The 25942-nt window shown below is 44.0% G+C and overlaps 1 protein-coding gene across 1 annotated transcript in view; it reads left to right on the plus strand.

Moving 5' to 3' along the window:
* Positions 1–25942, plus strand: part of LOC311105026 (AF4/FMR2 family member 2-like) — a gene marked incomplete at both ends in the record, with an annotated part of 221560 nt that overhangs the window by 33974 nt on the left and 161644 nt on the right. Inside the window, one exon of the mRNA XM_084147006.1 lies at positions 13620–13664. Within this exon, the coding sequence (XP_084003132.1) occupies positions 13620–13664 (45 nt within the window). The remainder of the gene's footprint in view (positions 1–13619; positions 13665–25942) is intronic.

Here is a 25942-nt window from a genome sequence, read left to right on the forward strand (position 1 = left end):
AGGTCAATGGACACTCATATACAGTGCATTCGGAAAGTATTGACACCCCTTGACTTTTTCCACATTTTGTTACGGTAAAGCCTTATTCTAAAATGGATTAAATTGTTGTTTTTTCCCCGCATCAATCTACACACAATACCCTATAACGATGAAGCAAAAACAGGTTTTAGAAATATTAGCAAATTGAATAAACATAAAAAACTGAAATATCACATTTACGTAAGTATTCAGACCCTTTACTCAGTACTTTGTTGAAGCACCTTTGGCAGCGATTACAGCCTCGAGTCTTCATGGGTATGACACTACAAGCTTGGCAAACCTGTATTTGGGAAGTTTCTCCCATTCTTCTCTGCAGATCCTCTCAAGCTCTGTCAGGTTGGATGGGGAGCGTTGCTGCGCAGCTATTTGCAGGTCTCTCCAGAGATGTTCGATCCGGTTCAAGTCCGGGCTCTGGCTGTGCCACTCAAGGACATTTAGAGACTTGACTCGAAGCCACTCCTGCGTTGTCTTGACTGTGTGCTTAGGGTCGTTGTCTTGTTGGAAGGTGAACCTTTGCCCCAGTCTGAGGTCCTAAGTGCTCTGGAGCAGGTTTTCATCAAGGATCTCTCTGTACTTTGCTCCGTTAATATTTTCCTCAATCCTGACTAGTCTCCCAGTCCCTGCCGCTGAAAAACATCCCCACAGAAGGATGCTGCCCCCACCATGCTTCACCGTAGGGATGGTGCCAGGTTTCCTCCAGACGTGATGCTTTGCATTCAGGTCAAAGAGTTCAATTTTGGTTTAATCTTGTTTCTCATGATCTGAGAGTCCTTTAGGTGCCTTTTGGCAAACTCCAAGCGGGCTGTCATGTGCCTTTTACTGAGGAGTGGCTTCCGTCTGGCCACTCTACCATAAAGGCTTGATTGGTGGAGTGTTGCAGAGATGGTTGTCCTTCTGGAAGGTTCTCCCATCTCCACAGAGGAACTCTGGAGCTCTGTCAAAGTGACCATCGGGTTCTTGGTTACCTCCGTGACCAAGGCCCTTCTCCCCCGATTGCTAAGTTTGGGCGGACGGCCAGCTCTAGGAAGAGTCTTGGTGGTTCCAAATGTCTTCCTTTAAAATGATGGAGGTCACTGTGTTCCTGGAGACTTTCAATGATGCAGAAATGTTTTGGTACCCTTTCCCAGATCTGTGCCTCAACACAATCCTGTCTCGGAGCTGTACGGACAATTCCTTCGACCTCATATTTTGGTTTTCACTCTGACATGCACTGTCAACTTTGGGACATTATATAGACAGGTGTGCCTTTCCAAATCATGTCCAATTAATTGAATTTACCACAGGTGGACTCCAATCAAATTGTAGAAACATCTCAAGGATGATCAATGGAAACAGGATGCGCCTGAGCTCAGTTTCGAGTCTCATAGCAAATGGTCTGAATACTTATGTAAATAAGGTATTTCAGTTTTTTTTTTTATATAAATGTGCAAAAATGTCTAAAAAACTGTTTTCGCTTTGTCATTATGGGGTATTGTGTGTAGCCTGCTGAGGAAAACATTTTATTTAATCAATTTTAGAATAAGGCTTTATCGTAACAAAATATGGAAAAAAGGGAAGGGGTCTGAATACTTTCCGAATGCACTGTAAGGCTGCGTTGAGACAATGACTTATCAATGACATAAGCCCAGCTCAGTTAATCCCTACCATTGTGTCGCTGCGTTGTCATAATGCTTCAGCAAATGTACATTATCCGAGGGGCGTTGGAAGACACAATGTACAGTGGGGAAAAAAAGTATTTAGTCAGCCACCAATTGTGCAAGTTCTCCCACTTAAAAAGATGAGAGAGGCCTGTAATTTTCATCATAGGTTCACGTCAACTATGACAGGCAAAATGAGAAAAGAAATTCCAGAAAATCACATTGTAGGATTTTTTATGAATTTATTTGCAAATTATGGTGGAAAATAAGTATTTGGTCAACAACAAAAGTTTCTCAATACTTTGTTATATACCCTTTGTTGGCAATGACACAGGTCAAACGTTTTCTGTAAGTCTTCACAAGGTTTTCACACACTGTTGCTGGTATTTTGGCCCATTCCTCCATGCAGATCTCCTCTAGAGCAGTGATGTTTTGGGGCTGTCGCTAGGCAACATGGACTTTCAACTCCCTCCAAAGATTTTCTATGGGGTTGAGATCTGGAGACTGGCTAGGCCACTCCAGGACCTTGAAATGCTTCTTACAAAGCCACTCCTTCGTTTCCCGGGCGGTGTGTTTGGGATCATTGTCATGCTGAAAGACCCAGCCACGTTTCATCTTCAATGCCCTTACTGATGGAAGGAGGTTTTCACTCAAAATCTCACGATACATGGCCCCATTCATTCTTTCCTAAGGCTTGGTAACAGGCTGATTGGTCATTTATTTGAGCCAGTAAAGAGGGCTTTACTATTCTTGGGTAGCAGAATGACTTTTGTTTCCCTCCAGGCCTGAGGGCACACACTTTCCTGTAGGATTAGATTGAAGATATAGCAAATAGGAGTGGCAATATCGTCCGCTATTATCCTCAAAACTTCTTGTATTACCTCTTATACACTATATTAGGCCCAGTCTTTGGTTTTCCTAGATATGGCTACTATATTGTGATTACTGCATCCAATGTATTTGGATAAAGCTTTAAAGCAAATATCTGCAATATTAGTAAAGATGTGATCAATACATGTTGATGATTTCATTACTGTGCTGTTTGTAACCTGAACCAGGTTGCAGGCACTAGTTACAGTTTTAAGCTTTTTTTTTTTGAGTGGGCAGCTTGATGAAAGCCAGTCAATATTTAAATCACCCAGCAAATATACCTCTCTATTGATATCACATACATTATCAAGCATTTCACACATGTTATCCAGATACTGGCTGTTAGCACTTGGTGGTCTATAGCAGCTTCCCACCAGAATGGGCTGATTGATGCCCCACAAGGTGAGATCTTGCATGGAGCCCCAGACCGAGGGTGATTGACCGTCATCTTGAACTTCTTCCATTTTCTAATAATTGCACCAACAGTTGTTGCCTTCTCACCAAGCTGCTTGTCTATTGTCCTGTAGCCCATCCCAGCATTGTGCAGGTCTACAATTTTATCCCTGATATCCTTACACAGCTCTCTGGTCTAGGTAACGAGTTCAAACAGGTGCAGTTAATACAGGTAATGAGTGGAGAACAGGAGGGCTTCTTAAAGAAAAACTAACAGGTCTGTGAGAGCCGGAATTCTTACTGGTTGGTAGGTGATCAAATACTTATGTCATGCAATAAAATGCAAATTAATTACTTAAAAATCATACAATGTGATTTTCTGGATCTCACAGTTGAAGTGTACCTATGATAAAAATTACAGACCTCTACATGCTTTGTAAGTAGGAAAACCTGCAAAATTGGCAGTGTATCAGATACTTGTTCTCCCCACTGTACATACTATATACATTTTATGGACAGTCAATTTTACAATAATTCTATTTTGTTTGTTTTTACTCCTGAACTTCCTCTACCCTCAACCTCTCCGATCATTTTCATGATGTCCATCCGGTTTGCTTCAATATGCCATATCTTTCTAACTGTGCTCCTTCACAAAAGCTCCCAACCTACAACCTATATACTTATTATGGACACAGTATGCTTACATTATTAGTTATCTTGTTGTTATTAGTTGTTGTTAGTTGTTATTAGTCCCATCCTTCTACTCCATTCAACACCACCCATCTACCATATTGGATTTCTATTTGCCATATATTTTTCAACTGTACTGTGATGTTTTACAAAGGTTCTGAACCTTTCTATTCTCATTGTTTCTACAGATTGTAAATTGAAAATATGTTTTTTTGCTAAAAGTATTATTATATTATTGATTGATTGACTATGACTTTTCAGATCACCAAGTAGTGCTATCTGCAGGGTTAGCTCCAGGTAAATATTGCAATCCTTTAGCCATTCCTGGACCTGTGTCCAAAAACAAGCTGCAAATGGACAGTACCAAAACAAATGATCTAATGATTCTGTCTCTTCTGCAGAGCTGGGAAGATTGTATCCCCCATATAAATAACATTCTATTGGTAGCAAGAATTTTATATAATAATTTAAATTGAAAAATTCAGCGTTGTTTTGCGTATCAGTTCAGAAACACTATGCCATGGAATCCGTACGTCAAAAATCTCTTCCCAACTATTGTCACGATCGTCTAAAGGAGCGGACCAATGCGCAGCGTTGCGAGTGAACATGATGACTTTATTATTTAAAGCAACCACGAAGAAAACAACAAATGACGATACGTGAAGTTCAAATACTGATACAGACTAACAGCAACACGGAAACAATAACCCACCAAACAAAGGAGAAAACACACAGAATATATATGGCTCCCAATCAGAGATAACGAGCCGACAGCTGACACTCGTTACCTCCGATTGGGAGTCATAGACCAATCACCACAACACAAACAAAATGAAACTCACCCATCCCCAACACCACCAAATGAAATACACCCAAACACATGAAAATAAACAACCCTGGCTCAATATTCAAAGTCCATAGAGCCAGAGTGTCACAGTACCCCCCCCTAAAGGTGCGAACTCCGGGCGCACCAACATCAGGACTAGGGGAGGGTCTGGGTGGGCGTCTGTCCATGGTGGCGGCTCTGGCCCCGGTCGTGATCCCCACCCCACCACAGTCACAACCTGCTTCGGTAGCTTCCTCCCAATGACCACCCTCCAACTAACCCCACCTGGACTAAGGGGCAACACCGGACTAAGGGGCAGCATCGGCCTAAGGGGCAGCACCGGGATAAGGGGCAGCACCGGGATAAGGGGCAGCACCGGGACAAGGGGCAGCACCGGGACAAGGGGCAGCACCGGACTAAGGGACAGTACCTGACTAAGGGGCAGCACCGGACTAAGGGGCAGTACCAGGCTGAATGGCGGATCCCGGCTGGTCGGCTCTGGCGGATCCCGGCTGGACGGCTCTGGCGGATCCCGGCTGGACGGCTCTGGCGGATCCCGGCTGGACGGCTCTGGCGGATCCCGGCTGGACGGCTCTGGCGGATCCCGGCTGGACGGCTCTGGCGGATCCCGGCGGGACGGCTCTGGCGGATCCCGGCGGGACGGCTCTGGCGGATCCCGGCGGGACGGCTCTGGCAGATCCAGGCTGGACGGCTCTGGCGGATCCTGGCTGGACGGCTCTGGCGGATCCTGGCTGGACGGCTCTGGCGGATCCTGGCTGGACAGCTCTGGCGGATCCTTGCTGGACGGCTCTGGCGGATCCTGGCTAGACGGCTCTGGCGGATCCTGGCTGGACGGCTCTGGCGGATCCTGGCTGGACGGCTCTGGCGGATCCTGGCTGGACGGCTCTGGCGGATCCTGGCTGGACGGCTCTGGCGGATCCTGGCTGGACGGCTCTGGCTGCTCATGGCTGGCTGACGGATCTGGCTGCTCATGGCTGGCTGACGGATCTGGCTGCTCATGGCTGGCTGACGGATCTGGCTGCTCATGGCTGGCTGACGGATCTGGCTGCTCATGGCTGGCTGACGGGTCTGGCTGCTCATGGCTGGCTGACGGGTCTGGCTGCTCATGGCTGGCTGACGGATCTGGCTGCTCATGGCTGGCTGACGGATCTGGCTGCTCATGGCTGGCTGACGGATCTGGCTGCTCATGGCTGGCTGACGGATCTGGCTGCTCATGGCTGGCTGATGGTGCTGGCTGGGCGGCTGGCGGTGGAGGCGGACCCCAGCCTCGGATTGCAGTCATCACCTCCAGCAGGGCGGCTCCCATCTGCAGGAGCTGCTCTTGCTGGTCCCGAACCTGAGCTTCCAGTCTAGTATGGGCTGCGTCGGCTCCTGCTGATTCCATAGCAGGTGTATGATTCTGTCTGGCGGAAGGCTCTAGCGGCTCCTGTCTGGCGGAAGGCTCTAGCGGCTCCGATCTGGCGGACGGCTCTGAAGGCTCATGGCAGACGGGCGGCTTTGCAGGCTCAGTACAGACGGGCGGCTTATGCAGCGCTTGGCAGACGGGCAGTTCAGACGCCCTAGGGCAGACGGGCAGTTCCGGCGCCGTTGGGCAGACGGCCAGTTCAGGCGCCGTTGGGCAGACGGCAGACTCTGGCCGGCTGGCGACGCACATCGTGGACCTGGTGCGTGGAGTAGGAACAGGCCGGTCCATACCGGGAACACACACCACTGGCCTTAACTGGGGATCAGGAACGGGCCGGACCGGACTGGTAACACACTTCAGTCTCTCATGCCGTGCCACAACAACTTCCCTCCTTCTACTCGCCAATGGCTCCCTTACTCCGTTAGCCTTCTCTCCTTTTCTCCCTGTGGCAGCCTCCTGCTGCCCAGCTGCCCCAGCCATGTGCCCCCCCCAAAAAATTTCTTGGGGTTGCCTCTCTTCCACGGGCTTCCAGCCTCGCCTTCGCGCTGCCTCCTCGTACCACCTCCTCTCGGCTTTGGCTGCCTCCAGCTCTTCACGAGGGCGGTGATATTCCTCCGGTTGTGCCCAAGGACCCTTTCCAGCCCGAATCTCCTCCCATGTCCAAAAATCCTTAGGAGGCGTCCATAACTCCTGTGTAGGTAGGTCCTGTTGCCGCTTGTTACGCTGCTTGGTCCTTTTGTGGTGGGTTATTCTGTCACGATCGTCTAAAGGAGCGGACCAATGCGCAGCGTTGCGAGTGAACATGATGACTTTATTATTTAAAGCAACCACGAAGAAAACAACAAATGACGATACGTGAAGTTCAAATACTGATACAGACTAACAGCAACACAGAAACAATAACCCACCAAACAAAGGAGAAAACACACAGAATATATATGGCTCCCAATCAGAGATAACGAGCCGACAGCTGACACTCGTTACCTCCGATTGGGAGTCATAGACCAATCACCACAACACAAACAAAATGAAACTCACCCATCCCCAACACCACCAAATGAAATACACCCAAACACATGAAAATGAACAACCCTGGCTCAATATTCAAAGTCCATAGAGCCAGAGTGTCACAACTATTTTGCAATCTATATGGGACGGCTGTCAATCCTTTGGTCCTTAAATGAAACTGGTATACTTTATTATTTATCACAGTTTTCTTTAACCAATTATGTTCTTTAATGCAAGGCCGACAGACAAGTTCCTTACTTTTTCCCCTTTCCACTTTCCTCTTCCATTTTTGCGGTAATGCTGCAATTATTTGGTTGTAATTTTGGGTAGAGCAAACATTTCCAAAATATTTTTTATCAATTAGTATATTTGAGTTTAACCACAATATTTGTTGCATTATTTGTTCTGTCATTTTTGGAGGATTAAATTGAAATTGCAACCAACTTTCTATGGCTTGTTTTAGAAATAGTGATATTTTAGAAATAGTGATATATCCCTTTATATATCTGAATAAAGGTGAAAAGGCCATTCTTGAACATTGGGTGAGACAATCTTACTAATTTGCTAGAGAACCAGTTTGGATTTAAGTATAACTTTTGTATGACTGAAGCTTTTAGTGATAGGTCTAATGCTTTAATATTTAATAATTTCTGTCCTCCGAATTCATATTCATTATATAAATTGGCCCATTTAATTTTGTCTGGCTTGCCGTTCCAAATAAAATGGAATGTTTGTTTCTCATATAATTTAAAAAACTGTTTGCTAGGCGTAGGCAAGACAATAAGCAAATAGGTAAACTGGGATAATACTAAAGAGTTAATCAGGGTGATTTTTCCACAAATTGACAGGTATTTACCTTTCCATGGTAGCAAGATCTTATCTATTTTTTCTAACTTTCTATTCAAATTTATTGGAGTGAAATCATTCATTTCAATTGGGATATGTATTCCAAGTATATCCACATCACCATCAGACCATTTTATTGGTAAACTGCATGGTAATGTAAAAATTGTATTTTTAAGTGATCCAATATCTAATATAGTACATTTATCACAATTTGGTTGCAATCCAGAGAGGTATCTATATTCTCTATGAGGCTGTGGAGGGATTCAAGTTGTGGATTTAAAAGAAAACATGAATCATCAGCGTACAATGACACCTTTGTTTTTAAGGTTGGATCTGATTTTAATAGCTAACATCTCGATGGCCATAATAAAAAGATATGTCGATAGTGGACAACCTTGTTTCACTCCTCTTGACAGTTTAAAATGTTCTGAGAAATAGCCATTATTTACTATTTTACACCTAGGGTTACTATACATGATTTTTAACCCATTTTATAAGAGATTCTCCAAAATTGAAATGTTCCAGGCATTTATATATAAACCCCAGTCGTACTTTATCAAATGCCTTTTGAAGTCTGCTATGAATAGCAGGCCTGGTTTCCCAGATTTTTCATAGTGTTCTATTGTTTCCAGTACTTGCCTTATATTACCTCCAATGTATCTTCCATGTAAAAAACTTGTCTGATTAGAATAAATGATGTCCGACAATACCTTTTTTAATTCTATGCGCTATACATTTTGCTAGAATTTTTGCATCACAACACTGAAGTGTAAGGGCCCTCCAATTTTCAATTTTCCACTTGTATCCTGTTTCAGTAATAATGAAATCAGACCTTCTTCTTGAGTGTCTGATAATCTACCATTTACAGGAGTGGTTAAAACATGCTAATAACGGTCCTCTGAGTATATCCAAAAAGGTTTGGTATACCTCGACTGGTATGCCATCCAACCCTGGAGTTTTCCCGGACTTAAAGTCTTTAATTGCATCCAGAAGTTCCTCCTCTGTAATTTCACCTTCACATTAGTCTTTCTGTATGGCTGTTCATTTTACATTATCAATAGAAAAAAAAATCTCTTCAATTAGCTTCAGTTAGAGGAGATGGAGGCGACTGAAACGAAAACGTATGATTAAAGTACTTTGTTGTACGAGTGCAATTTTCCTACTAGAAAACTGTCAGTGTTGATAAGATGTATTAAACCCCTACAACTCATCCAGAATGCCGCAGCCCGTCTGGTGTTCAACCTTCCCAAGTTCTCTCACGTCACCCCCCTCCTCCGCACACTCCACTGGCTTCCAGTTGAAGCTCGCATCCGCTACAAGACCATGGTGCTTGCCTATGGAGCAGTGAGGGGAACGGCACCTCTGTACCTTCAGGCTCTGATCAGTCCCTACACCCAAACGAGGGCATTGCGCTCATCCACCTCTGGCCTGCTGGCTCCCCTTCCTCTGCGGAAGCATAGTTCCCGCTCAGCCCAGTCAAAACTGTTCGCTGCTCTGGCACCCCAATGGTGGAACAAGCTCCCTCACGACGCCAGGACAGCGGAGTCACTCACCACCTTCCGGAGACATTTGAAACCCCACCTCTTTAAGGAATACCTGGGATAGGATAAAGGAATCCTTCTACCCCCCCCCCCCCCCCCCCCCCCCCCCCCCCCCCAATTGTAAAGTGGTTATCCCACTGGCTATAGGGTGAACGCACCAATTTGTGAGTCGCTCTGGCTAAGAGCGTCTGCTAAATGACGTTAATGTGCCCTTGAGCAAGGCACTTAACCCTAATTGCTCCTGTAAGTCGCTCTGGATAAGAGCGTCTGCTAAATGACTAAAATGTAAAATGTAAATGTATACTCAAATTTATTCATATCACACTTGGGTTTGTGTGAAGACCTGCAATTGAAAAAATAAAAAAATAATAATAATAATCATTTCATAGTTCATCAATTCATCTGTGTCTATATCTCAGCCCATGAATGTGTCGACTGTGCTGTGGGATTTTCTGTGACTATCATGTTTTTCCCCTTGTTTATTCATCCGTCCATTGTCAGAAGGGTAGACAGATACAAAGCCATCTGTGAGCTGCTTCTCATCTCATGTTGAAATCTACCTATTTATTCCTGGAGCTGCTCTTCCACTTTTTAAGCACAATTTGAGCTGTTTCAGAGCGCATCAGAGCCTTGTGCCACATACATCTTATCTGTTGTTGATGCGCAGATGCTTTTCTCAACAGCTTATTTCAGAGAAAACGGATTTCTGCCCCAGTAATTGCCTCTGCAATATTCCCCGGATCCGCACATCATTCAAAGGAATACGTCTTCTTTTTCCCTGAAAGCTTTCTGCAGTCTTGCAGAACGTGGTGAATTACATTTTTTCCTCTATTCTTTTCTTATTTTTTTCCATTCTCCCATGTCGTGCCAAAAACAGAACTTGGAAAGAGATTAGTGACACATCTAGTGATATCTGCATCTGACAATTAAAATGCTTTGCTTTTTCCGTGTGAGAAAAACCCCAAGCATGTTAGATCAGCTATGAAACTAGCAGACAGATTAGTATATCAAATAACTTTACTTGAATCATTTTTTATTTAAAATAAACAAATCTCACCAACCACCACCTCCAGGTGGAAAACATTCCAATTCATACATACATGTATAGTCTCTTCCTGTTTATACTGCACAAGTGCATCATAGTCAAATCAACCAATCCCTCTAATCTTAATTCCACCCCTCAGATGTCCACAGACTAACCCATCGATCCCAGAACATTACAATACATCCTTCTATTTTACTATGATGTCTTTTGAGGGAACCTCTATTTGAACCATTTCTACTGAGTTTGCCCTAAGAATAAATATTTACCTAAGACTGAAGATACAATGAACTGCTTTAGTGTGATTAAAACTTGTGAGTGTTAACCAGTTGTAACAATGAGCTGCTCAATATTCAGAATTGGATCCTCTGTGTTTTTTGATCCCTCATGACTTCAGAATTCTGCATCCACTTTACAGTCCATACTCTGTCCACACAAATGGTTTTTAACATGGAGCTGGAGAGAATTAGATCTGAAGAGCATTTCTCATTTTTATTTTACATTGGCCATGGGACCACGCTATTCTGGAACACTGGCATCTTGCAAAGCTTTTATTCCCATGGGAAATGTGCCTTTATCAGAGAAATCATTTGTAAGCCCAATGCCCATTCAATCTGACTGGAACGGCAGGTACACAGAGAACCCTGCCTGAGTGAGGAAATAAGATCTCAGCTGGATAGTTCTGTTCCAGTCGTTTTGTTACATGTTAGTCATTTAGCAGATGCTCTTATCCAGAGCGACTTACAGTTAGTGAGTGCATACATTTTTCATACTGGCCCCCCGTGGGAATCGAACCCACAACCCTGGCGTTGCAAGCGCCATGCTCTACCAACTGAGCTACACGGGACCTGTAAAACTTGTAAAATAACTTCGGGGAAAATAAGAAATGAAGGTGACTCCTTGCTTTAATACGGTTGTAAACTCACTCCTCAACCTATTGGAAATGCCTTCGTCAAATGCTATCTGAAATGTCACAATTTGTGTCAGCCAGCCGGCTGCATTGTGACTGCTGCTCTTTGTATTATCTCAGCCGACTCCCATTTGCTCCAGCATCATAAACATGACAATAACACTGCAATAAGAATCCAGATATCTGTCACATCTGACTTGATCCCAACAAGCCCAAGCCTCTCAGAGCGGGTGTAAACAGTTTCACTGAACTAGGATTCCTCTTTATATCGTTGACATTTGGTGTTCATTCCCGAGGCAGAAGAACAAAGCAGACATAGAGAACCTCAGAGAGTCACGCCTGTATTCTAAATGGGGTTCACCACAGGTGATGGGGATATGAACCCCGGTGTGGCTGTAATAAGCTGTGCCTCTGTATCTTCTATTAGACAGAGGACAATGGTAGAGAACGTTCTGATTAGAGCTCCTCTGTTGGTTTCTATGGGAACAGGATATTATGTACTGGTGGTTGAGCTAACAGGAAGTTTATGTCTGTCTGTGAGGCTTGTTTATAAAGCTCCTACAGACTCCATCTCCTCTTGTGGGATCTGGGATGAATTAGGATGCCTTCAGACTCCCTCTGCCGTGGACTGGCACTGTGCAGCACGGCTCAGTCATAAACACACAGACGCAAACAGTCGAACACTAATATCACCTGAGAGGAATACCGGTGAAATATAGATGTTATTATTAGTTTTACTAATGAGCTATTTGATGTAATAGTTAAACAACACGTTCTGCCGTTTTTTGTGTTATAATTGCTTTCTGTCATGGTTTCAGTTTTTTTTATACTCATAATGAAATAAGAACTGGTACATTGCAGAGATGCATATTCATTAAACCACAATATATAATTTACAACTACAGATTCTTACTGTGGATGTGTTCTTGCATGTAGTTTAGCAGCTTTTCAACACAGATCACACCATTGTGTCAAATAGAGGCAGAGAGGGATAGTGGAAGTAGGAGGGCTGTGGAGAAACATGACAGGTCAACCATGGCATAGGGAGTATCTGGGGGATGCTGCTGTGTGTAGCTACCCAGCTCCATGCAGCCTGAGGTGGATAAAGCCCAGCTCTGCTCTCTCCATCACTCTTCACCCCACACCTCACCCCTACCCACCGCCCCCAACCATCTCCTCAGACCCACTGACCTTTCCAGTGTCAGGATGCCCCCAGTCATACCCGAGGTGGGCTGATGTCACTAACAGAGCAGACTGTGAGAGCCAGCCAGTCAGCCAGGGTCCCATGTGGCTCTGTAGGTGGCATGGTATAATCAGCCAGCCCAGAGATCAACTACAGTACATACTGTAGCCTACACACGCACGCAGGCACGCACGCATGCAGGCAGGCAGGCAGGCCCAATCCTGGCCTGTTCCAGGTCTAGGATTTATCTGAACCAGTCCTGGCCCGTTCCAGGTCTAGGATTTATCTGAACCAGTCCTGGCCCGTTCCAGGTCTAGGATTTATCTGAACCAGTCCTGGCCCGTTCCAGGTCAAGGATTTATCTGAACCAGTCCTGGCCCGTTCCAGGTCTAGGATTTATCCGACCCAGTCCTGGCCCGTTCCAGGTCTAGGATTTATCCGACCCAGTCTTGGCCCGGTCTAGGATTTATCCGACCAGTCCTGGCCCGTTCCAGGTCTAGGATTTATCCGACCAGTCCTGGCCCGTTCCAGGTCTAGGATTTATCTGACCCAGTCCTGGCCCGTTCCAGGTCTAGGATTTATCTGACCCAGTCCTGGCCCATTCCAGGTCTAGGATTTATCTCACCCAGTCCTGGCCCGTTCCAGGTCTAGGATTTATCCGACCCAGTCAGATAAAAAATAGATAGGCCTATCTGTCCTCTAGCAGTCATCTCTCAGACAGAATAGATAGGCCTATCTGTCCCCTAGCAGTCATCTCTCAGACAGAATATATAGGCCTATCTGTCCCCTAACAGTCATCTCTCAGACAGAATAGGTAAGCCTATCTGTCCTTGAATAATGAATACCACTCAATATGTGTTGTCTGAATATATCACGTACTCTGGGGGTTATCTTCTTTCTTTTTGTTTAGTCAGTTAGCAAACACTCTTATCCAGAGCGACTTACAGGCGCAATTAGGGTTAAGTGCCTTGCTCAAGGGCACATCGACAGATTTTTCACCTAGTGAGCTCGGGGATTCGAACCAGCGACCTTTCGGTTTCTGGCCCAAAACTCTTAACCACTGGGCTACCATCTATTTGTTGAGATGGTCTTTAGTTTACCATTACGTCTTTTGGCTACCTTTAGGCTACTGTCCTTTCTTTGAAACTATCTGGTGCCTTTTCTTCCTCTTTGTCTAACAACAGCCTTGTTCTTCTGTGTGTCTGCAGGTCGGCCTGTCCAGTGACTCCAGCTGCGTGGAGGAGATTCTACGGGTAAGTTAGATTCACTTCCTTTCCATGCCCTCCGTTAATTACACCTGATTACGCCTCAGAGACTGTTACATACACCTGGTTACGCCTCAGATACTGTTCATTACACCTGGTTACGCCTCAGATACTGTTAATTACACCTGGTTACGCCTCAGATACTGTTAATTTCACCTATTTACGCCTCAGATACTGTTTGCACACAGGTACTTACCCACCCAGGCAGAGAGAAAAGAGAAAAGCTTATGTGATCCTATTATAATGGGCCCTTGTGTTCTAATACAAATCTGATCAAATTCATCAAGGGTTAAAGCTGGCTAGCAAATTTAGATCCTCTCAAATGGTTGTGTGAAAAGCGCTTTGACCTTCTTCAACGCCGAGACGCGCTCTTTTGTTTAGAAATCAATTCTGTGCTTAATAGCCTGTACAGAATTTGAATGTAAAGGGCACTAGGTCCATATGAACTGAAAAATACATTTCCTTCTTGTATTCTTAGATGCAAACATATAGGCTGCCTTTTCTGTGAACTTTGACCTTTGTAGCAGGTGCTGATCCACTCCATGTGATCTGACCCTTTTTGGTTCCAGAAGGGTTCTATGTGGAACCAAAAGAGTTCTACCTGGAACCAAAAAGGGTTCTTCAAAGGGTTGTACTATGGGGACAACGGAAGAACCCTTTCAGGTTCTAGATAGCACCTTTTTTTCAAAGAGTGACATACAGGTGAGGTCATAGAGTGACATACAGGTGAGGTCACAGAGTGACATACAGGTGAGGTCACAGAGTGACAGGCCACAGTAGGGTTCAATATTTTCCTGATATTTTATAAATGTTCCATCCCGAGAATAAATAACGTTTCTCCCGGGTAACCCGGTATTTCCTGCCCAAACCAAAAGTTTCATTTAAAAGTATATAAAGCATATAAATAAGAGCCCAAAAAAGCCCAGATGATAGCGCCTTTATCCAATACAAAGTCTATTCACCTTTCAGCAAGAGAATAACCTAAAACACAGTGAATGTTCCTGAGTGACCGAGTTACAGTTTTGAATGAAACTCAGTCACTACACAGCTGATTCAAATAATCAAATCTTGATGATGAGTTGGTTATTTGAATCAGCTGTGTAGTGCTAGGGGCCCCAGGACCGAGTTTGGGAAACCCTGATCTATGATGAATAGGCTAGCACACATTACGCACCACAGAAAAACATAAAAGCCCATAAATGTAGCTATGCTCTCTTGGGTAAATCAATGAAACAAGCTCCAGTAGTGTGGACTGTATTAATGTAATGTATTGTATTACAGTGGGGAAAAAAGTATTTAGTCAGCCACCAATTGTGCAAGTTCTCCCACTTAAAAAGATGAGAGAGGCCTGTAATTTTCATCATAGGTACACGTCAACTATGACAGACAAATTGAGAAAAAATAATCCAGAAAATCACATTGTAGGATTTTTAATGAATTTATTTGCAAATTATGGTGGAAAATAAGTATTTGGTCACCTACAAACAAGCAAGATTTCTGGCTCTCACAGACCTGTAACTTCTTCTTTAAGAGGCTCCTCTGTCCTCCACTCGTTACTTGTATTAATGGCACCTGTTTGAACTTGTTATCAGTATAAAAGACACCTGTCCACAACCTCAAACAGTCACACTCCAAACTCTACTATGGCCAAGACCAAAGAGCTGTCAAAGGACACCAGAAACAAAATTGTAGACCTGCACCAGGCTGGGAAGACTGAATCTGCAATAGGTAAGCAGCTTGGTTTGAAGAAATCAACTGTGGGAGCAATTATTAGGAAATGGAAGACATACAAGACCACTGATAATCTCCCTCGATCTGGGGCTCCACGCAAGATCTCACCCCGTGGGGTCAAAATGATCACAAGAACGGTGAGCAAAAATCCCAGAACCACACGAGGGGACCTAGTGAATGACCTGCAGAGAGCTGGGACCAAAGTAACAAAGCCTACCATCAGTAACACACTACGCCGCCAGGGACTCAAATCCTGCAGTGCCAGACGTGCCCCCCTGCTTAAGCCAGTACATGTCCAGGCCCGTCTGAAGTTTGCTAGAGTGCATTTGGATGATCCAGAAGAGGATTGGGAGAATGTCATATGGTCAGATGAAACCAAAATAGAACTTTTTGGTAAAAACTAAACTCGTCGTGTTTGGAGGACAAAGAATGCTGAGTTGCATCCAAAGAACACCATACCTACTGTGAAGCATGGGGGTGGAAACATCATGCTTTGGGGCTGTTTTTCTGCAAAGGGACCAGGACGACTTATCCGTGTAAAGGAAAGAATGAATGGGGCCATGTATCGTGAGATTTTGAGTGAAAACCTCCTTCCATCAGCAAGGGCATTGAAGATGAAACGTGGCTGGGTCTTTCAGCATGACAATGATCCCAAACACACCGCCCGGGCAACGAAGGAGTGGCTTCGTAAGAAGCATTTCAAGGTCCTGGAGTGGCCTAGCCAGTCTCCAGATCTCAACCCCATAGAAAATCTTTGGAGGGAGTTGAAAGTCTGTGTTGCCCAGCGACAGCCCCAAAACATCACTGCTCTAGAGGAGATCTGCATGGAGGAATGGGCCAAAATACCAGCAACAGTGTGTGAAAACCTTGTGAAGACTTACAGAAAACGTTTGACCTGTGTCATTGCCAACAAAGGGTATATAACAAAGTATTGAGAAACTTTTGTTATTGACCAAATACTTATTTTCCACCATAATTTGCAAATAAATTCATTAAAAATCCTACAATGTGATTTTCTGGATTTGTTTTTCTCATTTTGTCTGTCATAGTTGACGTGTACCTATGATGAAAATTACAGGCCTCTCTCATCTTTTTAAGTGGGAGAACTTGCACAATTGGTGGCTGACTAAATACTTTTTTTCCCCACTGTAGGTCTAATGCTTTAATATTTAATAATTTCTGTCCTCCGAATTCATATTCATTACAAAAACAGTTCAATCTTGGTTTCATCAGACCAGAGAATCTTGTTTCTCATGGTCTGAGAGTCCTTTAGGTGCCTTTTTTGTCAAACTCCAAGCTGGCTGGCATGTGCCTTTTTACTGAGGAGTGGCTTCAGTCTGGGCACTCTACCATTAAGTTCTGATTGGTGGAGTGCTGCACAGATTGTTGTCCTTCTGGAAGGTTCTCCCATCAGAGTGACCATCGGGTTCATGGTCACCTCCTTGACCAAGGCCCTTCTCCCCCGATTGCTCAGTTTGGCCAGGCGGCCAGCTCTAGGCAGAGTCTTGGTGTTTCCAAACTTCTTCCATTTAAGAATGACCTTCAATGCTGCAGATATTTTTTGGTACCCTTCCCTAGATCTGTGCCTCGACACAATCCTGTCTCAGAGCTCTACAGACAATTCCTTCGACCTAATGGCATGGTTTTTGCTCTGACATACACTGTCAACTGTGGGACCTTATATAGACAGGTTTGTGTCTTTCCAAATCATGTCCAATCAATTGAAATTACCACAGGATGATCAATGGAAACATGATGTCCCTGAGCTCAATTTCGAGTCTCACATCAAAGGGTCTGAATACTTATGTAAATAAGGTATTTTCTTCTTTGTTTTTCTTCATAAATTAGCAAACATTTCTAAAAACCTGTTTTCGCTTTGTCATTATTGGGTATTGTGTGTAGATTGATGAGGGAAAAAATTAATTTCTTCCATTTTAGAATAAGGCTGAATAATGGAACACAATGTGGAAAAGTCAAGGGGTCTGAATACTTTCCGAATACACTGTATAGAAGAGGATGATATGTTTTGGAAGCAATTTGAATGGAATCGATGAAGAGAGAGAAAGACTGTGAGAGAGTGCTCACATGCACGTTGATTTAAAGCACGTGTCAAACTCAGGGCCGAGTTTCTGCGGGTTTTCACTCCACCCTTGTACTTGATTGATGAAATAAGGTCAGTAATTAGTAAGGAACTCCCCACACCTGGTTGTCTAGGTCTTAATTGAAAGGAAAAACCAAAAAAAATGCAGACACTAGGCCCTCCATGGAGTTTGACACCCCTGATTTAAAGCAACGATATTCGAGTGATAGACTGTTTTAAAACTCTGCAACTGCAATTTTAAAAAATTGTCTTTAGAAAATAATTTGACCCCCGAAAGCCAGATGGAGATGTGCAAATTTGAAGCACATTCAGTCCTTATATTACTGTAGCATAGGCTATGTTGCAGCAAATGTAGGCCTACCTGTCACAAGGAAAACATGTTACCATGATGAGATGATGGGTCTACATGCATTGTGTACTGCGCTCCATACTGAGATGGGCTGTCTGTCCCCACCTTGATCATGCAGATAGCAGAGAGAAGGCCGTAGAGAAGCCATATTTAGACATTGCAAATAATTTAACAGTTACATTTCACGTCATGCAGTTCATAGAAATAATGTATTATAATTTAACGCTTTCTCTTATATAAAAGGGAGTGGGTTTGGGCGGGAAATCTCTGTAAATCTCAGTAACCCGTTTCCCGCTATTCAACCCTAGGCCACAGGGAATAGAGATGCTGGGAGGGCTTTAGTGCAGGGTTATGACAGGGAGTCTGTGACACTCACTGATACCCTTGTATGGCTGAGGAGGCTGGGGTGTGTTTGGTACCAGCCGCTGAAGCGTCACTATGGCGACATCTCCAGTCATAAACCAATGCATCCTCTCCAGCGCCTCAGGCAACGGTAGCACTGTAGACGCCACGGCAACCAGTGGAGGACTACGTACTTCCCCCGACCGAGCGGCTGAGTTATGTGGACCTGTCAAATATGGAACCCTCTGGGAGGGTGATGATGTAAAATAACAGTTGCCGGGCAACCTGCAGTATAGCCGTCAGGTGGAGTGAGTTAAAGCAAAAACTCACCAGAAGCGGGCGAGCAGAGCAAGCAGAGCGAGGCGGTTGGAAAGGACAGGACAGGCAGATCAGTGACTGTATACTAGTAGGGTAGTCCATATCTCCAATCATCTTTTCTGATAGCGATGTTGTGTTTTTATAAGTGGATGAAATGGTCTAACTTAGGGATGGGATCTAAATGTGCGTAATGGATACCTGGAGGAAAATGGGGGAGGGTCATGTAATTTCAATTTCAGTCCAGGGGAGGGTAATGTAATTTGTAATTAATTAAATGTCTATATTTCTCAGTGTTTTAGAATTTTTTGCTTATTAGGCTATATATCGATGTGTGCCTGATGCCGTCCCTCATCTCTGATTCTCCGCTGGGCGCGCAATATCAAGTGTGCCTATAGGCTATTTAGTGTGGTCTCAATCAAATTATCCATAGGCTATAGGATATTGGCTACGAAGTGCATGCTCGGAGAAGCACAGAGCAAAGTTATATTTCTAAGATACCTGCTGGGATGGTGTACAACTAGGCTGCATTACACACTGCAATGGATATTCCAACCCTGAGCTCTGCTCTTGCTGATCCAAAACATTTATGTGTGATGCCTAACCAATGACTGTTGTGTAGGCCTCCCATTAAGACTGATTCGAGTAACTTCCATTGTAGTGCTGAAACTGCTTCACTATTGGTCTTTGTGCGAGGTATTGATGTGTTGAAGGTACCGAACTGTCTGTTCAATCAGTTGGCATACAGTTCAGACACTGTTCGTCAGAAGACATGCAACCAGAGGTCTCTTCACAGTCCCTAGATCCAGAACAGAGGCTGGGAAATGCACAATATTAAATAGAGCCATGACTACATGGAACTCTCTGCCACCCCAGGTAACTCAAGCTAGCAATAAAACCAGTTTCAAAAAACAGATAAAAGAACACCTTACTGCACAAAGTGAACTGTGAATAGCACTACTGTTCAAAAGTTTGGGGTCACTTAGAAATGTCCTTGTTTTCCATGAAAACATACATGAAATGAGTTTGAGTAGGAGATATAGCAAAATGCATAGGAAATGTAGTCATTGACAAGGTTAGAAATAATGATTTTTAATATAAATAATAATTGTGTCCTTCAAACTTTGCTTTCGTTAAAGAATCCTCCATTTGCAGCAATTACAGCCTTGCAGACCTTTGGCATTCTAATTGTCAATTTGTTGAGGTAATCTGATGAGATTTCACCCCATGCTTCCTGAAGCACCTCCCACAAGTTGGATTGGCTTGATGGGCACTTCTTACGTACCATACGGTCAAGCTGCTCCCACAACAGCTCGGGGTTGAGATCCGGTGACTGTGCTGGCCACTCCATTATAGACAGAATGCCAGCTGACTGCTTCTTCCCTAAATAGTTATTGCAGAGTTTGGAGCTGTGCTTTGGGTCATTGTCCTGTTGTAGGAGGAAATTGGCTCCAATCAAGTGCCGTCCACAGGGTAGGGTATGGCATGGCATTGCAAAATGGAGTGATAGCCTTCCTTCTTCAAGATCCCTTTTACCCTGTACAAATCTCCCACTTTACCACCACCAAAGCACCCCCAGACCATCACATTGCCTCAACCATGCTTGACAGATGGCATCAAGCACTCCTCCAGCATCTTTTCATTTGGTCTGCGTCTCACAAATGTTCTTCTTTGTGATCCGAACACCTCAAACTTCAATTCGTCTGTCCATAACACTTTTTTCCAATCTTCCTCTGTCCAGTGTCTGTGTTCTTTTGCCCATCTTAATCTTTTATTTTTATTGGCCAGTCTGAGATATGGCTTTTTCTTTGCAACTCTGCTTAGATGGTCAGCATCCCGGAGTCGCCTCTTCACTGTTGACGTTGAGACTGGTGTTTTGCGTGTACTATTTAATGAAGCTGCCAGTTGAGGACCTGTGAGGCGTCTGTTTCTCAAACTAGAGACTCTAATGTATTTGTCCTCTTGCTCAGTTGTGCACCGGGGCCTCCCACTCCTCCGGGGCCTCCCACTCCTCTTTGCGCTGTTCTGTGAAGGGAGTAGTACACAGCGTTGTACGTGATCTTCAATTTCTTGGACATTTCTTGAATGGAATAGCCTTCATTTCTCAGAACAATAATAGACCGATGAGTTTCAGAAGAAAGTTCTCTGTTTCTGGCCATTTTGATTCTGTAATCGAACCCACAATTGCTGATGCTCCAGATACTCAACTAGTCTCAAGAAGGCCAGTTTTATTGCTTCTTTAATCAGCACAACAGTTTTCAGCTGTTGCAAAAGGGTTTTCTAATGATCAGTTAGCCTTTTAAAATGATAAACTTGGATTAGCAAACACACCGTGCCATTGGAACACAGGACTGATGGTTGCTGATAATGGACCTCTGTACGCCTATGTAGATATTCCATAGAAAATCAGCCGTTTCCAGCTACAATAGCCATTTACAACATTAACAATGTCTACACTGTATTTCTGATCAATTTGATGTTATTTTAATGGACCAAAAAATTGCTTTTCTTTCGAAAACAAGGACATTTCTAAGTGACCCCAAACTTTTGAACGGTAGTGTATATTGTATTGTAATTTGCACTGTACAATGTATTAGACCTAGATATTGTGTGTATGTACTGATATGTAGGCTATGTGAGACATTTAAATGTATGTATTTCTATCCTTGACTAATAATGTTCTATACTATTTATTATGTCATTTTTCATGTGGTCCCCAGGAAGAGTAGCTGATGTGTTTGCAGCGGCTAATGGGGATCCTAATAAATACCAAATACCAAACTTGAAGCAGCAGCCGCGGCACAAACAGTCAGAAATGGGCAGCTCATGGTGCTGACAGTAGGCATAATTAATTTCAATAGTCTTCATTTTAATTTCACTTTACTAACAACAAGAGGGCTTTGTGTTGGAGCCTGGCCAAGATAAAGCAAAGCAGTGTGATTAAAAACAACAACAACACAGAGTTACATATGGAATAAACAAAATGTACAGTCAATAACACAATAGAAAATCTATATACAGTGTGTGCAAATGTAGTAAGTTATGAAGGTAAGGCAATAAATAGGCCATAGTGCAAAATAATTACAATTTAGAATTAACACTGGAGTGATAGATGTGCAGAAGATGATGTGCAAATAGAGATACTGGGGTGCAAATGAGCAAAATAAATAACAATGTAAATAACGATATGGGGATGAGGTAGTTGGGTGGGCTAAGTGCGTGCGTGCGTGCGCATATGTGCCACAGAGTTGACAGATGTTCAGTTATTTTTTTTACAATTAGGCTAAGTACAAAAACTATCTACTACAAACAACTGTCTACAAGAAAAACAATGGGTAGTAACAAAATAAATCATGAGTAATTACACATGTGGAATAACCGTCAGAAAGTGGATGTTTATTTACACAGTCCTTGTTCCACTTATGTAATAACCGATACCGCTAAACCCTATTACCATGTAATTACAAAGCAATTAATATGTAACTACTATGCTGTTACTACAGTTATTACTGTGTAGTTACATAGTAATAGGGGCAACTCAATGTACAGGGTTACCATTGTTTCCAATAGAAGGCCTCCAGGCCTGTTCTTCCATGTATGAGTAGGGCTGGGCGATATATATCGTATATACCGGTATACTCATATGGAATCACATACCGGTATGGATTTTTACTATTTATTTATTTTACCTTTATTTAACTAGGCAAGTCAGTTAAAAAAAATATTATTTACAATGACGGCCTATCCCGGCCAAACCAGAACGACGCTGGGCAAATTGTGCGCCACCCTATGGGACTCCCAATCACGGCCGGGTTGTGATACAGCCTGGAATCAAACCAGGGTCTGTAGTGACGCCTCAAGCACTGAGATGCAGTGCCTTAGACCGCTGCGCCACTTGGGAGTCTATGAAGTGCTAATACAATGAAAAGTTCAACAAATTGAGAATAAAACCATCAGAATGGAGAAAGTCTATTAAAATCTGTTATATATAATATATTGCCCAACCCAATGTATGAATGTTAAAATAAATCAACAACAAAAGCCACAGCCGAGGGATGGATCCATTCATTAACCAGTACACGAGGTGGCCATTGTTGTCTGCTGTAGATGGCCTATTTAGACAGCATGTCCTGCTAGCACCACGGCCACACACTCACACACACACACCAGGCCCAGCGTGAATAATGACTGGTACTTCTCCCTGCGTGACATAGTCTGCCACTATGAATCGGCTGTTGCCCACCTTCTCTCGCTCTCTCTCTTTCTCTTTCTCTCTCTCTCTCTCTCTCTCTCTCTCTCTCTCTCTCTCTCTTGGCCTCTCAGCCCTGTTACTTTGCAAACCTCTGTTGTTGTGACAGCCTGGGTCCTTTACTGTGACCAATGTCTATAGATCAGATTATTGTATGGCTTGTAGTGTACAGTACACTTTAATGTCAACGGAAGACATCAATATCCCATGATAATGTGCCCCCTCAACTGTCAGAGATTGCCTAAACCAGGGCTCTCCAACCATGTTCCTGGAGAGCTACCCTCCTGTAGGTTTTCGGTCAATTAGGGTTGGAGCGAAAACCTATTGGACTGTAGCTCTCCAGGAACAGGGTTGGAGAGCCCTGGTCTAAACATTATAGGCCCATAGTGATCTCCACAGAGAAACTTGGGAAGGACCCGTAAGTAATAATTTCACTGTTAGTTTACACCTGTGGTTTACGAAGCATTTGACAAATATAATTTGATTTGATTTTGATTTGAAGTGTTTTTTGTTAATTTACAGTGATGTGAATTATTTAATGTTAATGATTTAATGTTCATGATTTACATTTCAAATACACTACATTGCCAAAAGTATGTGGATACCTGCTCGTCAAACATCTCATTCTAAAATCATGGGCATGGAGTTGGTCCCCCCTTTGCTGCTATAATAGCCTCCACTCTTCTGGGAAGGCTTTCTGCTAGATGTTGGAACATTGCTGCGGGGACGTGCTTCCATTCAGCCACAAGAGCATTAGTGAGATCGGGCACTGATGTTGGGCAATTAGGCCTGGCTCGCAGTCGGCATTGCAATTCATCCCAAAGGTGTTCGATGGGGTTGAGGTCAGGGCTCTGTGCAGGCCAGTCAAGTTCTTCCACACCGATCTCAACAAACCATGTCTGTATCGACCTCGCTTTGTGCACAGGGGCAATGTCATGCTAAAACAGGAAAGGGCCTTCCCCAAACTGTTGCCACAAAGTTGGAAGCACAGAATCATCTAGAATGTCATTGTATGCTTTAGCATTAAGATCTCCCTTCACTGGAACTAAGGGGCCTAGCCGGGCAGGTAGCATTCTCCTGGCATCCGCCAAACCCAGATTCATCCATTGGACTGCCAGATGGTGAAGCGTGACTCATCACTCCAGACAATGCGTTTCCACTGCTCCAGAGTCCAATGGAGGCGAGCTTTACACCACTCCAGCCGACGCTTGGCATTGCGCATGGTGATCTTAGGCTTGTGTGCGGCTGCTCGGCCATGGAAACCCATTTCATAAAGCTCCCGACTAACAGTTCTTGTGCTGACGTTATTTCCAGAGGCAGTTTGGAACTCGGTAGTGAGTGTTGCAACCGACGACAGTTGATTTTTACACGTTACGCGCTTCAGCACTCGCCGGTCCCGTTCTGTGAGCTTGTGTGACCTACCACTTCGCGGCTAAGCTGTTGTTGCGTGTAGACGTTTCCACTTCACAATAACAGAACTTAGAGTTGACCGGGGCAGCTCAAGCAGGGCAGAAATTTGACGAACTGACTTGTTGGAAAGGTGGCATCCTATGACGGTGCCACGTTGAAAATCACTGAGCTCTTCAGTACGGGCCATTCTACTGCCAATGTTTGTCAATGGAGATTCCATGGCTGTATGCTCGATTTTATACACTTGTCAGCAACAGGTGTGGCTGAAATAGCAGAATCCTCTAATTTGAAGGAGTGTCCACATACTTTTGTCCATGTAGTGTATTTAGCACATCAAAACATTATCAAAGCCTCCAGGTAAACAGATGGTGTGTACTTAGTATCCAAACTGATTAGAAAGTGAGCTTTTGGCTCCCTCTCCTACCTGCACTGTGCCTGTGTGCTTGTGCACATCTGTGTGGTATATTATAAATAGAAGGTATGTGTTCTCCTTCATCGTTGCTGATGAACAGGAAAGCTGCAGATTCATCATAACCTTCAATAACTTTCCAACCTGATGGCACAATTACACGGCCATCTGAAAAGTTAACTATTTTTATATAACATTACCTCCGCGGTGGCAGTATCACAGGCCTGGTGCCTCATCTACTGTCCACTTCTGCCCTCCCCGGCCCTGCTCTGCGCTCGCTCTCCTCTTGCCAGCCGAGGGGGTGGGCGGGTGGGTGGGTGGGAGGGAGGGAGGGAGGGAGGGAGGGAGGGAGAGAGAGGGAGAGAGGGAGAGAGAGAGAGGGAGGGAGGGAGAGAGAGGGAGAGGGAGAGAGGGAGAGAGAGGGAGAGGGAGAGAGGGAGAGAGGGAGAGAGGGAGAGAGGGAGAGAGGGAGAGGGAGAGAGAGAGAGAGAGAGAGAACTATATATCCCAGAGGCATTATAAACAACTGACTTCAATAAATCTGATCCCCAAACTTGGCGCTCTACAAATGCAGACTTTCCTTTCCTCATTCTATTGAGATGTAGTTAAAACATGCCATGAACTCAGCATGGTCAGTGTCTTCCTGTGGGGAATTTGGGGATGGAGAGATAGAGGAAATGAAAAGATAGCCAGCTGTTGTCCATATGCATCTTCATCTCTGAGGCTGACAGTTCAACAGTACATCGTAATCCTGTAATGTGTCTGTCTAAGTGCATCGATAGGAGCAGTTGATCTTTGAAACCACATTACATGAGAGACAATTGTTCTTACTGTACTGTCAGATACACCACATACTTTATAACACCACAGGACGATAACCCAGACTCTGAGTGTGACGAGATTTAAAGAAGTAATCAAAAACAATTCATCCCTAGACCGAAGAGTTTCAGGAGATGGTCAGTTTAGAATATTATTACAGTGTGCATTTATTTAAACACACACATTTTAACCAGTGGTCTGTCCTGCCGTCACAGGGGTGAAAGACCAAACAGTTTGTTATCCTTGTTTCGCTGTGTTTGGATAGCCCTGTTTGGTTTGGGAGCCATGCTCGGCTGCTTTTAATACATTTAATTTGCAACTCACAGCCTTGCGAGGGTACAGCCAGCTCCCTGCTGCCTCACTGCATCTCACACAAATGAATGGATTGTGTGTGTTCCCAGAAGGTAATAATATTGGTGTTTTTTGGGGTAAGTAAGGTTAAAAGGGAACTTAGTGAAATTTTAAAAGTATGTGAAGTTGTAATATCATAAGCCAAGAATGTTGTTGTTTACTTCTAGACATGGATAGTGGGTTTGATAAT

The sequence above is a fragment of the Coregonus lavaretus genome, assembly GCF_964263955.1.
Source record: "Coregonus lavaretus genome assembly, chromosome: 29".
NCBI classification, from domain to species: Eukaryota; Metazoa; Chordata; class Actinopteri; order Salmoniformes; family Salmonidae; genus Coregonus; species Coregonus lavaretus.